This window comes from Suncus etruscus, chromosome 7 (assembly GCF_024139225.1).
Source record: "Suncus etruscus isolate mSunEtr1 chromosome 7, mSunEtr1.pri.cur, whole genome shotgun sequence".
Taxonomy (NCBI): domain Eukaryota; kingdom Metazoa; phylum Chordata; class Mammalia; order Eulipotyphla; family Soricidae; genus Suncus; species Suncus etruscus.
The window spans coordinates 88,000,574-88,015,129 of NC_064854.1; the positions used below are offsets into that span (position 1 = coordinate 88,000,574).

Here is a 14,556-nt window from a genome sequence, read left to right on the forward strand (position 1 = left end):
TGTTTGTTTGTTTGTTTTTTGTTGTTCATTCTTTAACCTTTGTTTTTCATTGGAGATAAATTTCCCTCACTTTTCCGGACAGAAACAGCAAAAATGACTGACATTTAGCCTTAGAGACCTAGGTGGTCAATTTTCTCAGGGACCAAGAAGAATACAGAAGGGTAGAAGCAGAAGCAAATGTCAGCAGAAGATCATTAGGCAAATATTTTCCTTCTCATAGGCTGGCCTTAGATCTTTCATCATGACTATTTCCTTGAAGCACCAGTTCAGTGAACTTCAGTTCTGGCACTACAGCCATCTGGGAAACTTTCCAGAAGTATGAACCTGATCAAGAGATTCTGACTGAATAGATCTCAATAGGCCTGGCATTGGAACTTTAAAAATGTGATGTATAGTGGTAAAAAGTTCCATTTTAACTATGTTCAGTGACAATAATTGAATTCACCTGTTTTTGGAGAAACTATTAGCACCATCTGTTTTCAGAATTTTTCCTCATCTAAAATTGAAATTACAATTTTAGTGAACATGTAACTTACTATTTCCTCTTCTTTTGCCCCCCGCCCCAACCTACACTGGAGAAGTCAGTTCAAGATGATACAACACTGAGTTCAGTTTCTCTTGCATTTATTGGAAACTGCTTACCTATAAGTCCACAAAGAAGCTTACAGAAGGTGACATTTAGGCCCTCTGACTAATCCTGGGATTATCACCAAGACAGTGGAAAGGAGGGTAGTGAGAAAATCAGAAAGGTCTTAAAGACAGAAGAAAAAAAATGGAACTGTGGTTTCCTAAACACACTTTTATTTGTCAGGAAAGTGGGATATGTGTTTGATGTGCTGTGGCTGTGGAGGCACAGTTATCAGCCCCTAAACTGTGCACAAGTGTGTGTGTGTGTGAGTATCTGTGTGTGAGAGAGGAAAAGAGAGATAAATTGTTGATTTGAGGGTGTTTTTGTGGGGGGTATGAGGAGAAAAGCAGAATAGATGACATCAGGGTTTCTTTTCCTTTATTTTTTCCTTTACTTTTTGAGGCTCAAATTGAATCAATCGCAGAATTTCCTTATTGGCCATGATTCCCTTGATGAATTCTTCCTCTGTAAGTTTATCTGCATATAATGGAAACATATGGTAATGGGGAACAGTCAGAAATAATACTGGCATCTGGCTAGTGTACCTGAAGGGGTATAACTAGTATGAAAATATGGAAAGTCAGTACCCTCAGGATGCTGCAACCTCTGCCCAAATAATCAACTCTGGGACATTCTCCTTAAAAACCAAAAGGGTTAATGACAAGTATCATTCAGGGCTTCAAAGATGAGCTTGTCTCTTCTGAGAGTTTAATACCTCTGGCTATTAAGTATTTTAACTATTAATCATTGATCAAGCCTCAAGTTTTAGGAAAATTTCCAAAGGGGCTGAGGCAAAGCAGCATTTCAGTTGAAAAAAAGGAGAGAGTAGACAGATACTCACACAGAGCAGAAAGATAGAGATCTGGGGTATACTGTGGAGCCAGGAGAGATAAAAAGATTATTTTAGGAAACTCTTGGTATTTGGCAAACAGAGTTCATGTAGAAATCACAAACTTGACCTACATGCTTTATTCATGGTCCTATTATCATGCCTACAAGAAGTAGGTACACAGCAAAGCCTAGCTAGATTGATGCATTCCCAATGACTTCTATTTCAGACCTTTGCAAAATTTTAAATTCCTATAGGCTAGTTACCTTAGAAAATCTCTGTAGTGAAGTTTGGGCTTAAAATTTCCAGTTGTCCTGTTTTCTGCAGAACATGAATTGCCCACTGCAAGAGCCTGACGCTATAGAGAGAAATTGTCTCCAGCTAGGTTATGTTATAACACATATATGTCACTTGGTAGGAGTGATATATCTGTCTACCTACTCATAATTCTTATCTAGATTAGTTTTCAGATCATCAACTAGTCAAAACAGGGAACTCAGCCTATGGACAGACTGAAGGAGGTTAAAGAATCAGTGGAGTGAAGGGCAACAGGGTCTTCAGTCAGTGTTTATGAAAATGACAGATAAATGAGCTCATATGGGGAGATGGCACTAACACAAGGCCAGTAATATCCCTATCTTGCAAAACTAAATGAAATACTTGCATGGCTGGGAGAATAGAGAATAAGAACCCAAGAGCAAGTATTTTCTTAAATTTTGTTCCTGACATCCCTACTCAGTACTTCACCTTACACTAGTATCAGTCTAGTGACAATTGATTTTTCTCCCATCTACGATTTATTCCTCTATTATATATTAGGATTACTTATAATCCTTACTTAATTCCCTGCTCTCTGGCAAGAAACTACCCTTGACATCACAAAAGGCAGGATAACACTGTTTCTTCAGATGTATCTGGCCTCTTTTTACCACTCACAAAAGCACAGATTTAAAAACTGTCAATTCGGAGTTCTGTTAAAAATATGACATAATAATGGTTCCTTATTGTCATATGACAAAAATCAACTAGAAGAGACTTCCTCTCCCTAATATATGCCAGTTCCTAATATTTAATAGGGGTATAGTCCTCTTCTTTAAATTTCATCAACCTGGTATTTATGACCAATTTACAGTCTTTGACTTCAACATATTCTTCTAGCTTTGACATTACATACCATCAGCCCCAACTTTGCTGTTCTAGAATCCACCATCAATTTCAATGCAAGAGTGTACTTGCTGTAGATTGTTCATAAGGAATGAACAAGACTGACTATAGCCACTGGAATTATGGGGTTCAAAACTGATCCTGTAGTCTAAGAATTTTCTTCTTTGCAGTTGGAAGATTCCATCTGCTTTGCACTGTGATGGCTTTCCCATCCACTGTGTGTTTCTCTCCTTTTTCATCTTAGTACTTTCCCCAGTGAAACTCTTCCAATCTCCCAATTAAAAAAAGTTTTAATCTAATTCTATCTGATGTTTCTAGGAAGAGCTAACCTATTTTCCCAAAGTCAATCTATGTAAATTAAGAAATGATTCAATCCTAAGTGGAAATGAAATTTTCCCTAAGTGTGTATAAATTATTTTTAAAAAAGGAAAAATAGAGATTAGCATATGTTTTTCATGCAATACCCAGCTCCAGTATTGTCAAGAGCATTTCCCAAAAGCAACACCAAATCACAATCAAACAAAAATAGGTAAAATGTCCCCGTGTGTAGTCTATTTTAAAAATTCTTCTAAATTTGCATTGGCAAAGAAGCCACAAATGAGCTGTTGCCTTCACTTCATAATATTCTTTCATTGTGAGCTAACTCTAATATTAAATGTTGGTTTTCTTCAAAAGGACCTATAATTTATATTTTCCTCTCTCACCCAGATAATCTTAGGCTGCATCTGGTTGCGGGGTCACTTTACTCTAGTAGAGTCAGTCCACTTCAGAGAGGCAGAACTGACCAGGCAGAGAACCGTGTGGCATATGTATTCTGTCCTGTCTTGATGTTACAACAGAAGATACATTTTGAGGCCTCTAGGAAGCAGCCTATAGCTGTTCAAATACAATGAATAAAAAGGAATTCACCATTGTCTCCCTTTCCAAAGAATGTCCAGATCTTCTCAGCTCGCTTTTCTGGGGTGTTTTCATCATCAGGAAGGTTCGTCACATCTTCAGGATTGATCATTTTGAAAATAGCCTGCACCAAATAAATAGGAAGAGCTTTTCAGATGCAGCCATAGAGGCTTACTATGCACTAATCTAGCAAAGCTTTATCATGGTTTCAATCTCCCAAAGCCTCAAGCACTTAAGGAATCAGGTACCCTTCATGGTAAAAATTAATATGCAGATACCCAAGCCAAAACCTCCTTTCCTGAATTTCAGTTGTTGGGGGGGTATAGCATGGAATTAAAATTAAAGCATCACGATTTACAAAATTATCCATAGTTTTTCTGACATGAAATATTCCAGCACCAATCAGTGTCAACCATAGGAATGTGTTTTTGATCTATGTTATAATTTGGTCACTCAGCTGGGATATCCAATGATAAAAGCCAACATAAGCTGTGGACATAACATGGGGAAGTTTTCTAAGCATTTTTACACCTATTGCCCAAGTTATGAGGTAGAGATTCACTGGTCCCATTTTTAAAGATGAAGAAAAAGACAACTAACTTGATAAGAGACTTCCAGTTATGGGTAGGAGAACAAAGATTCTGACACAGGCAGTTTTATCTAAGTTATGTTCTTACATTATGTCACTCAATATCTCCTTATTTGTAACATGCCTTGAAGAGTATTTCAGGTCTGGTAGAGGGAGAGAGGTTGCATCATAAATTTCCCTTTTAGTATTCCATACTCTATAATAAAAAATGCAAGTAATAAAACCCAGTTGATTAGGGCAGCAGTCCGAGGTGACATCTCTCAGAAGGCCCAGAATACGCAGCAATACGGTACAAATGGCTTCTTTTTGTTTTGAACTCTGAGGTTCATAAATGCCTGTCCCTTAACTGCCTCCCTCTCACTAGAGGGTAGTCTGTCAGTTTGAGACAACCCAAGAAAGATCCATTAGAAGAGCCTCGGTTAGCTTATATGGCTTTTGCAAAGACATGCAGCTAGTTGATAATATAGTTAAGATTAGAACACACTATTTCTGACTTTGTGATCTTGCAAATAGCAGAGACTTGACACTTAATTGTAAAACTCCCTCTACTGCCCAGCTCACCATCCTTCCTGCCTCCTTTCTTTTCTCCCTGTCCCGCCTTTCCTCTCTTTTTCTCAAAGAAAATCAAATTGTGGCTTCTGTTAGGCCCAGATATAGCCTAGATGCAGTCCCTGTTATAGACCACCTGCATTTTACCTACAGTTTGCCCCCCAAAAGTTCACAAATTACATTCATGGCTACTTTTTGGTTTTCCTAATATGATTAGAAGAATTGTGTAAATTGTGCATGATTACAAATAAAATGAAATATTAAAAGACTGAAAAGTCTTTTTTTTTTTCAACATAACCATAAAAAGTGTTTTTTTCTGGAGAATGAATTAAAAGACAATTTTAATTTTCTTTTGCATGATACAAAGATTACATAAGGTTAAAAGAAATTATTTTTAAGACACCTAATATCTTTACAACCAGTTATCTGACACAGTACTAGTATATATGAAGAAGATAATACGCTCTAGAAGAACCTCAGCGTAGTCCATGTGACAGGTGAGAAAGCCAAGGAATCTGCCCTAGACTTATTGAATCTACCATTGTTTAAGAATCAGTCTAGATTAAGAATCTACCCTAGAATCATAACTGATATTATGAATCTTCCCTAGATAAAGAACTCAGATTTCATATACCCTTTTATTGTCCTTTTTCTGTTGCTTATTAGAAACACTGTGTCTAACACTGTGATTAGACTGTGAATGCAAACTATTTAAAAGGATGAAGGGAAGGAGGGAGAATAAAAGGGAAGGAGAAAATGGGGAGAATGGGAAGAAGAGGAAAGAAGCAAAGTTCTCAAGGGAAATACCCAGACTATCATCTATTTAATGCTAAAATATTCCTATTTGTTGATTAAGGGGTTACTCTTGAGACAAGAAACAATGATACCATTAATTTACATACAATAACTTTTAAACTTTTCCAGACCCCTCCCCAAACTCACTACCAAATCATATCATATAAAATTCTTTGGGCAGGGAGGATGTGATTGCCTCAGGTGAAAATGCATTGGTATATTCTCAGAGCACTGGCACTCAAAGTCTAGATCCAGGCTTCTCAAGGGATCTTAAGATCTTACTACCCTTAAGGGTTTAGCCTGGTCCCAGACCAACAGCCAGAGATTCCCAATCCTGAGTGATCCATTCACACAAAGTCTGAAGGGGGCATGAGAAAACTGACCATGACAATCTCCAGCACCTCTCCTTTGCTGATGGCTCCATTACCATCCACATCGTAGAGTGAGAAGGCCCACTCGAGCTTCTGGCTGGTCTTGCCTATAGTGGTCATATGCAGGGCCACCACATACTCCTTGAAGTCCAAGGTGCCATCACTGTTGGCATCAAAGCTACGGAACACATGCTGGGCATAGGCTTTTGGGTCAGCATCAGGGAAGAACTTGGCATAGATGCTGGCAAACTCCTGCTGAGTGATGTGACCGGTGGGACACTCCTTCAAGAAGGACTGATACCAGGCACAGAGCTCCTCCTGTGTAAACTTGGTGTTCAGCTGAAGTTCCTCTAGGATCTCCTTGGAGAGGGCTCCACTTTTGCTGTTTCCCATGAGTGAAGGAATATGGGCCTAGCCAGGCAGTTGTGGCTGGGAATGTAGTAGAGCCCACACTCCGTGCTTCTAGGAGGAATGCTGAAATGCTAGTGGATTAGAAGGATTTGTGGCTGATGCACTACAGTACTCCAAGGGAGGGCTGGATTGGAAGTAGGTAGGTGATGGGGGAGAGGGTGGGGTGTGTAGACAGGGGAGAAATCCTGCTGCGATTAAAGAGTTGAAACAACTTGGGCTTCAGAAAGGACAAAATGAGGTCAGAGACTTCTGAGCCAAAGCCTTGCTCTAGAGTCTCTTCTACTGCTCTCGTCCTTTTAAGTCTTCAAAGTCTAGCCTTCTCAAGAGTGTAATGATTTTGTACCGATATTGGAGTTTTTAGTTAGGAATGGCATCTCTAAAGAGCCTTATAATACAGTCTTTAGGCTTCCAGTTTTCAGTTCAAATCCCCGATTCACAAATTATTATCTATGTGATGTGAGCCTGGAGACATTAACATTTCATACTTTTTATGCGGTGAAAACTTTTATTTTAATTATTCACTTCCTTAATGTTTTTTTAATGTATTTTATTAACTGTCAACTTCTCAGCAAGGCCTGTTCAGACCATGAGATTGATAATAGCAATTTAATCCTTCCCAGCATTCCCCAAACTGTTCACACTAAAACTTTTTCCTACCTAAGATAATATCAAGGCCTAGTGTTGCCCTACTGTTAGGGTGAGGCTGGAATTACATAGTGTATAACATACTTAGAATAGATCTCAGAACATAATAAGTAATATAGTATTTTAATTATTTACTTGAAACAGGGTTTATAAAATAAACTATCCATAGGAACCAACAAGCAGAATATGTAAGTGAAACAGATGATCAGGCTGGGCTTCACATAGAAGGGGACTCTCAACTCCATTTCAATATGGTCAAATATTATTATAACCCAGAGTTCCTAGAACCTTAATTTATTAAGGAAGCCTCTAAAACTTTAGTTTTAGATTTTCATATGTCTGAAAATAGTTCCAAGTTCTTAAATTGCTGGAAGTTAGTTAAATATTTTCACACTTATGGGGAGGGTCAAGTACAACTTAACTCTGAATCAGTTTCATCCTATAGTCAGTTCTTTTTAAAGCTTGATTTTTGGAATTTATAAGAATAAACTCACTGGCACACATGTTTCCTGGGCCTATGTACATGGTGCCAATTTGTCACCCATACATCCCGCTTGAGTTGTGTATTTTTCCACTTTCATGTTGGAGCTTTCACCATCTTTGGATAAGCCTATAATTTTTCTTGAGTGTGTTACTTGCTCCTTTTCTTAAAAAGAATAAATAAATTGAATAAAACCTGTTTTATTAAAAAAAAAATCAACTTCACTATCTCTAATAGGTGAGTTGGGATTTCCCCCTATTTTATAACCGAAAAATGGCAGGGTCCCCATTGCTGATAAAAAGCTTCCTGCCAGCCCTGATCTGAAATATCACCCAGAAAAGAGCAGGAGCTGAAACCCATTTCTCCTACCTGGCCATATCTCCTATGAGTATGAAGTAGTTATCAAAAGCTATTATATGTAGACATGTGTATGTCCACTTACTGTTTTTCCCAACAGTTTGTGGAAACAAATTCTTTTATTCTAGGAGCCCTTTCTCATTTTTTAGACTTTAAATATCCTTTAGCAAGGAAACTTTCACAAGAGATGTTAGAAACAGACTAAACTAGAATACACACAAATCTTAGATCATCTAAATGAGACCAGAGACCTCTGTTCCTTGCCTTTATTAGGAATAAATAATAATTATTATTATTATCTATATCTATATGGTATATCTATACCATGCCTGTAGATGGAAATGAAGCCAATGCTACTCTGAAAGGCATGTTTCCAACCTTAATCACATTGCTATAAATAGTAAAGCCAAAAGGAAAATTCAGGTGTGTTAGGCTCTAGTTCCAAGCTCTCTCACACTAGAGCAACCACCTCTATCCAGACCTGAATCCGGAGGGGAAGAAACTTACAGTCTAAAAAATAACGTACTTGGGGTGCCATATGAATGGGAGAGTCTATTAACAGGAGGCAGGGCACTGTAAAGACATAGAAGTCAACTAGGATACCCCGTGCCCGCCCCCCTCACACACACTCACACTCACACTCCATCCACATCCATTTACCAACTTTCCCCAATCTCTTTGGTCCTAGCTAAAGGCAAAGAGTAAGGAGTTAGAACCACAATGTCTACTATGGTCCACATTCTTTTTTTTATTAATAATTTATTTATTTAAGCATCATGGTTATAGACATATTCAAAGTTGGGTTTAAGTCAGAGAATGTACACCTCCCTTCACCAGTGCAATTTTCCCACCACCAATGTCCACATTCTTTGGGTTACTGTGTCAAAGGGAGGCCAGCGTGGGAGAGGAACACAGGCGGTTGTGTTGATGCTGCTGAGAGAGGGGTTGTGACCTGAAGTTTTGTTTGAAAACCTGCATAAACATCTTCTATCAAAAGGAGAGTTTATGTTCCTAAGCCAAACAACTTGTTGGAGATGATATATGGGAAAGGATTTGTTAGGTCTAAACTGGGGCCATAAACTCTCCTCAAGCCCCAATGACTGCTGAGTGCAGTGTTTGAGAAGACCTCAACTCTGGAGAATCTGTTCTGTGTCCTGTCCCACCCTGCCAAACCGCCCCACCCCCAATCCCTCATTCTTGCCCTGGCTGAAAGCAGGAACTTCTCAGAAGTTGGCCATTTTGCACCCCAAGCTAAGAACTTGGCTTCTTGTCTAAGGCTCAAGCCTCTCCTCTTCAACTACCTTCTCCTGCTCTAAGGTAAGGACAAGATGACCTTTTGGAGAAAGGGTCTACAGTGTGAAAATAGGTCTACACAGTTGGAAAAAGAATACCTGAACAGGGAGAATGGGAGACAGAGAATAGGTAGGACACTTCACACAGAATCCCCCTGGTAGTAAATGGCCAGCAACCCTTTGTTTCCTTGGATCTAAGTCCCCAGGTCAATACTCTTCTCTGTCATTCTCCATTCCAGTCTATCAAGAAATTATTTAAAAAATTTGGTTCAAGAGTTAAAATCACCCCAAACTGACCACTTTCTTCATGCCACATTAATTTTTTTCTACGTTATTATTTTCATGTCATCCTGCCTGACTCTCCAAGTCACCAGATACCTATATCAACAAAGGTAGGGAATATACCCCTCATTCTGGAACCCTACAAATTTTGCCCACTTCCTCAGAGTAAAAGTCAAAGACCATTGGTAGCTAATTGGTCCTACAGAATCTGACTGTCCCTACTATTCCTGTTTTCCAGCCACATTGACTCCAAACAAGTAAGTCTTTTACTTTGATTGCCTCCACTAACTACAATATTTTTCCTTCAGTGATATACAGGATTGCTTCAATATCTTTGTACTTGTTTTTGTGAGGTCACATTCAGTGACTTCCTTACTTACTAATAAAATATATTATACTCACTGCTAGTATGATCAGTTCCCTTTATCTCACTGTGTTTCTTCTTGATCTTTTTGTTCCAGATTTATCTTTCTTATTCTTGTCTGTCCTTCTTGAACAGAAAGTAGGCAATGTGGGGCTTGACTTTGCTTTGCATGCGGCTGACCCAGGACAGACCTGGGTTTGATCCCTTGAGTCCTGACCAGGGGCTATTTCTGGGTGCCTAGCCAGGAGTGATCCCTGAGCATTACAGGGTGTGGTCCAAAATAAAAATAAAAACAAAAACAAAGAAAAGAAAATAGGCAATGTGAAGCAGCAAAACTGTTTCATACTGTGAGTATTCCCACTACTGAGAACAGTGTCTGGCATACAGTTGGTGCTCAGTAACTATTATATCAATGACTATAGTAAATTAGAAAAGATACAATAGCCAGGTTATCCAAAGTAGAAAAAAGACAGAAATCTGGTATCTTAAGGAGACTCTGGTTAGGGTTAGGGATAAGGGGGTTCTGACAACATGGTATCCACTACTGTCAACACCCAGATGCCCTGTGTCTCTTAGTTAAGTCATCAGGAATAAAAAAAACCATTACTATAAGCCTGGGCAGAACATTGAAACTTTTTTACAAATAAGTATGACAGCTCTGCAGGAAGGAGGGTCACCCAGTGGGATCCAGTGTCTCTGAAGAGTTTATTTTAAGTGGGATAAATCTAAGCATCTCAAGTGTACACACAGAGTCAAAGAATAAAAGAGAAAGCATTTCACTTCCTGAAAATGTTTTATAATACAGGATAATTATGTATAGCAAATATCTTCAAAAGTTAAACTCTTTAAACATTTAATTATTCATATTAATATGCACAAATTGTATTACAGAGGGTGGAGAAGGGTGGATAACATCTTCCACAAGGATAGAGTTTCAAAAGTGTTAGCTATAAATTATGGTACACAGATTTTATTTACTGACCTAGGCTGCCAGAGGATGAAAGGATATACAGTGTGGAGTAAACACATTCTTACCAGGATGAGAAATACTGGCAGGATACATTGCTTTTTAACATTAAAAATATATAAATAATTTAGCAAAAGTTACAGAAAACAGACCAAGCATTTTATTTGTTAGAAAATTCCACTTTTGTAAGGTCCTGTTTGTAAATCACACCCTACCGAAGGAAATGGAAACTTGGAAGGAATGAAAGAGAATGCAATTTGGGCTGTATGTCATCCAGAGTACTGCCAAAATATCTGTTCCTGGTCCCATAAGTACTGAGAATTGGTCTGCTCATGAGGTGCTGGGTTGTGTCTTCACTGGACAATTGGTAGAGAGGTGCGAGGAGAGGCTATAATTTAACTTCCGGTCACAGTACAAATGAAACAATGGGATAAAGTAAGCCCAGTGTTCTAGCCCTGATATCATTTATTTTTTCTCTCTATCACCATGTCGTAGCATCCTTACAAGAGTACCAATGCATCCTGAGCATTTGTAGTCCGCTTTTGCGATCCCTCTGGGGATTTTTTAAAAAAATATATATTGTTAATCTACCCTGAATAATTTACAAAAATTCAAGGACTCCTCTTTGGAGGTTACCATCAAAGGTCCTTCACTTTCAGGAAAGTACCAAAAAAAAAAAAAAAAGGAAGGAATTTTTGACAAAAGTCTCCAGCAAAAATCAACCCAAAAATATCCTAGCAACTGGATCTTCACAGATCCTAGCAACTGGATCTTCACATCACTGGATCCTGTACACTTAGACTCCATGGCCTAATTTTTATCCATCTGATCTGGATTCAGGAATACCTTGATTTCTAGGAGAGCTACCTGTCGCCTTCAAGGCTTAACTTTCACTGAGAGGATAAATTTGACACATGGCATACAGCAGTAGTTACCCATGGGGGTCACAACCCTAGTCTGCTAGGTATTTTCTGGGTTTGATATTGTCTCTGCCACCACCTATGTGGTATAGCATAGTCCCAGCTATGCTATCCAGAATTATATATATGATTATATATTTATTTATATAATTTATATAGATAATTATACACATATATGAAAAGGAGGCTAGATTCATGCCTTCGGAAGTCTTCCTGGAAATTGACTTCAAATCCTTGCAAATTTTGAGTTTCCTAAGGAGATATATCTTTCTCAGTACATCAGAAAATCAATATTTGGTTAATACCCCAAAACTGTTCTGATAGGATCAAAAATGAGGAGATAATATATTAGATTAGTTGGAGGAGTGCCTGTAAGGCTTAGAACAAATACCTTTACTCTGTAGATGAAACATATATATATATACATATATATATATATATACATACATACATACATAAAAGGATAGTGATGAATCCAATGTCAGTCCCTCCCTCATTCATAATAAATCTATGTATTTTCCATACTTCCTAAATGCTAACAACTGAGAGGGTGGAAATAAAAGTCCTCCAGAAGTGAAGGGCACCTGAAACCCAGCCAGCCCTTCCCTCAATTCCTGGCAGATTTCTGCATCGTAAAAACAAAAAATCAATCCCAAAGGCAAATTTGATGCCCAAGACCTACGTGTAAGCACAACTGGTATTTGAAGACAGAGCCTTGGAAACGACATGAAACAGTGAACTGGGAATATCATACAAACAAGTGCATCAAAGGTTAAGAACCTGCAGAAGAAACCACGCGTTTAAAAGCAAGGAAGCATGGTGCTGTATATGTATAATGGAATAGAATGTGGTAACCCAAGGATTAAGCTAATTCTCCAGTGGTATACAAATCCCAGATGATTCAAACACATTATACATAGTGAAAGAAACCAGGTCCAGCGCTACCTCAGAGTGACTCCATTTATAGGCATTATAGAAAAGGTCTAAGTATAGGATAGAAAGGTGATTATTGGTTGCCATGTGTAGGGATGAGAGGAGAAGATAGACTAAAAAGGGAACTCCATGACAGTTAAGGGATGTTTTGCAGTAGTAGAAATGGGATGCTATTTGATGGTATTACAAAACTAGAAACTTGTCAAAACTCACTAAACCTTATTGGCTTCATTTTACTGTATGTTAATAAATCCCAATATTAAATACCAAATACCTCAATAATCCTAGAAAAAGGTGAGGCTGGAGCTGAAAAGATATCTTAGTGTGCAGGACCACATGTCTTCCAAGTCTGATCCATGTTTGATTCTAACCCCACATAGTTTCCTGAGCAATACCAGTTGACCCTTGCAGTCCCCATAACTTTCAGGAAGACACATGGTTTAGTATTGAATTATATCACTGGCTGGGTTCCTGGAAGCACTGTATACTGTAGACTGCCTGCATCCCTCTACCTCTGCATAAAATAAAACAAATAAAATAAAATAAAATAAAGGCAATGGATGTTGTAGAGGTGAGACTAAAATAGTATCCTGGTTAAGTAAGCATACACTCCACTTAATATTTGTAAAGTGCTTTACTCACCTATATAATAATAAGTTGGCTCTTGTTTAAATAATTTTTGTCAAGGTCACTTACATCTGGAAGTAAAATCACTTAAAAACAAAGCAAAATCTTTGACATCTTTTGAATTTTATGGCTTAAATTTCCAAGGGGCTTTGGCAAACAAAAATTTTATATACTCTTTACGAATCTAGTAAATGATTTGTCTCCCGAAGAAAGGCTTATTAAGTTCTTGTTAATAAACTTGAATGTTGTTTCTGTTGTTCTACTCATTAATCAGCTAAGATAAGTAGAGAAGTGAGAGACATATCTCCCACTGAAGAACTCTTTCCTGACCAACAGGTACTGGTTGAAGGTAGAAAGGAGGTCCAGACAGAAAGGTAGAAAGGAGACCCAGAACAGTCAATCTCATAGTTCAGTTAGTTGCACTTGCAAGTAGTATAGAAAATGAGAGAAGGGGCTGGAGCGATGACACAGTGGTAGGGCATTTTACTTGCATGATGACCAGGACAGACTGAGATTCAATCCCCCATATCCCATACGGTCACCCAAGCCAGGAGCAATTTCTGAGTGTATAGCCAGGAGTAACCACTGAATGTCACCGGTTGTGGAGAGAAAATAGAGAGGGGGTTGTTCTGGTAATCAACTCATTTTGAGTGTTATTTGCCTAGAGATTTATTTTTAAATCAATTTTTCATATAAAACTAAATGCTGCAGTGTCTCAGTATAAGGTGCTCAGTTTTTCTCAGAAATGGAGCAATGAATTTTCTCAAGAAATCCCAGGCTTATCTATTTTGAATCAACCTATACAAATCCACTTAGAACTTAAACATAAATGAAATAGCATCTGATAAAGTATATTTGCTACTCCAAAGTGCTCTTTCAGATAACACTCACACTGTGGGCAATAATTCCACATGGGGTCACTGAAAATTTAAAAATAAACTTTTAAATTATTATAGTAACTTTTTTTGGATAAAATTTTCAGTTCTGTTCCAGTCTTCAATGTAATTAATTGGCCATACCCAAAGGGGGAACCCTACTACTAAAAAAAATAAATGGGCTGGACTCTCAACTCGATCCCTGCCTTTGAGTAACTGTCAATAAAGCAGGGAGACTCATTCTCATTTTTTTCTTTATTGAGCCACACCTGGTGATGCTCCGGAGTTACTCCTGGCTCTGCACTCAGAAATCACTCCTGGCTTGGGGGACCATATAGGACGCTGGGGGATTGAATTGCGGTTCATCCTAGGTTAGCACGTGTAAGGCAAAATGCCTTACCACTTGCACCACCACTCAGGACCCACTCATTCTCATTTTATAAAAACAAAAGGCCAGAGAAAAAATAGTTTAGTGGGTTAGAGCACATACTTTGCAAGCAGGAGTCCCAAGTTCAATGCTTGCCACCGCAAGGTTCCCAGATCACTGGCAACTAGCCATAAACAGCCTAGGCCCATTGTT

The 14,556-nt window shown here is 38.3% G+C and overlaps 1 protein-coding gene across 1 annotated transcript; it reads right to left on the reverse strand.

Annotated features, from left to right (window-relative positions):
- Positions 1-989: 989 nt before the first annotated feature.
- On the reverse strand, positions 990-6,215 carry RCVRN (recoverin). The gene is made up of 3 exons (XM_049776975.1): positions 5,835-6,215; positions 3,531-3,642; positions 990-1,105 (listed from the first exon to the last, which is right to left on the reverse strand). Exons 1-3 carry the CDS (start codon positions 6,213-6,215, stop codon positions 990-992), a joined length of 609 nt encoding a protein of 202 aa, XP_049632932.1.
- Between the last annotated feature and the right edge of the window lie 8,341 nt (positions 6,216-14,556).

Excerpts from the sequence above, each read along its gene's own strand:
- RCVRN (XM_049776975.1), bottom strand. The coding sequence starts at position 6,215 with ATGGGAAACAGCAAAAGTGGAGCCCTCTCCAAGGAGATCCTAGAGGAA. Across the intron at positions 3,643-5,834 it reads AGGTGCTGGAGATTGTCATG|GCTATTTTCAAAATGATCAA; the intron begins GTCAGTTTTCTC and ends TATTTGGTGCAG. Across the intron at positions 1,106-3,530 it reads CTTTGGAAAGGGAGACAATG|ATAAACTTACAGAGGAAGAA; the intron begins GTGAATTCCTTT and ends CATTATATGCAG.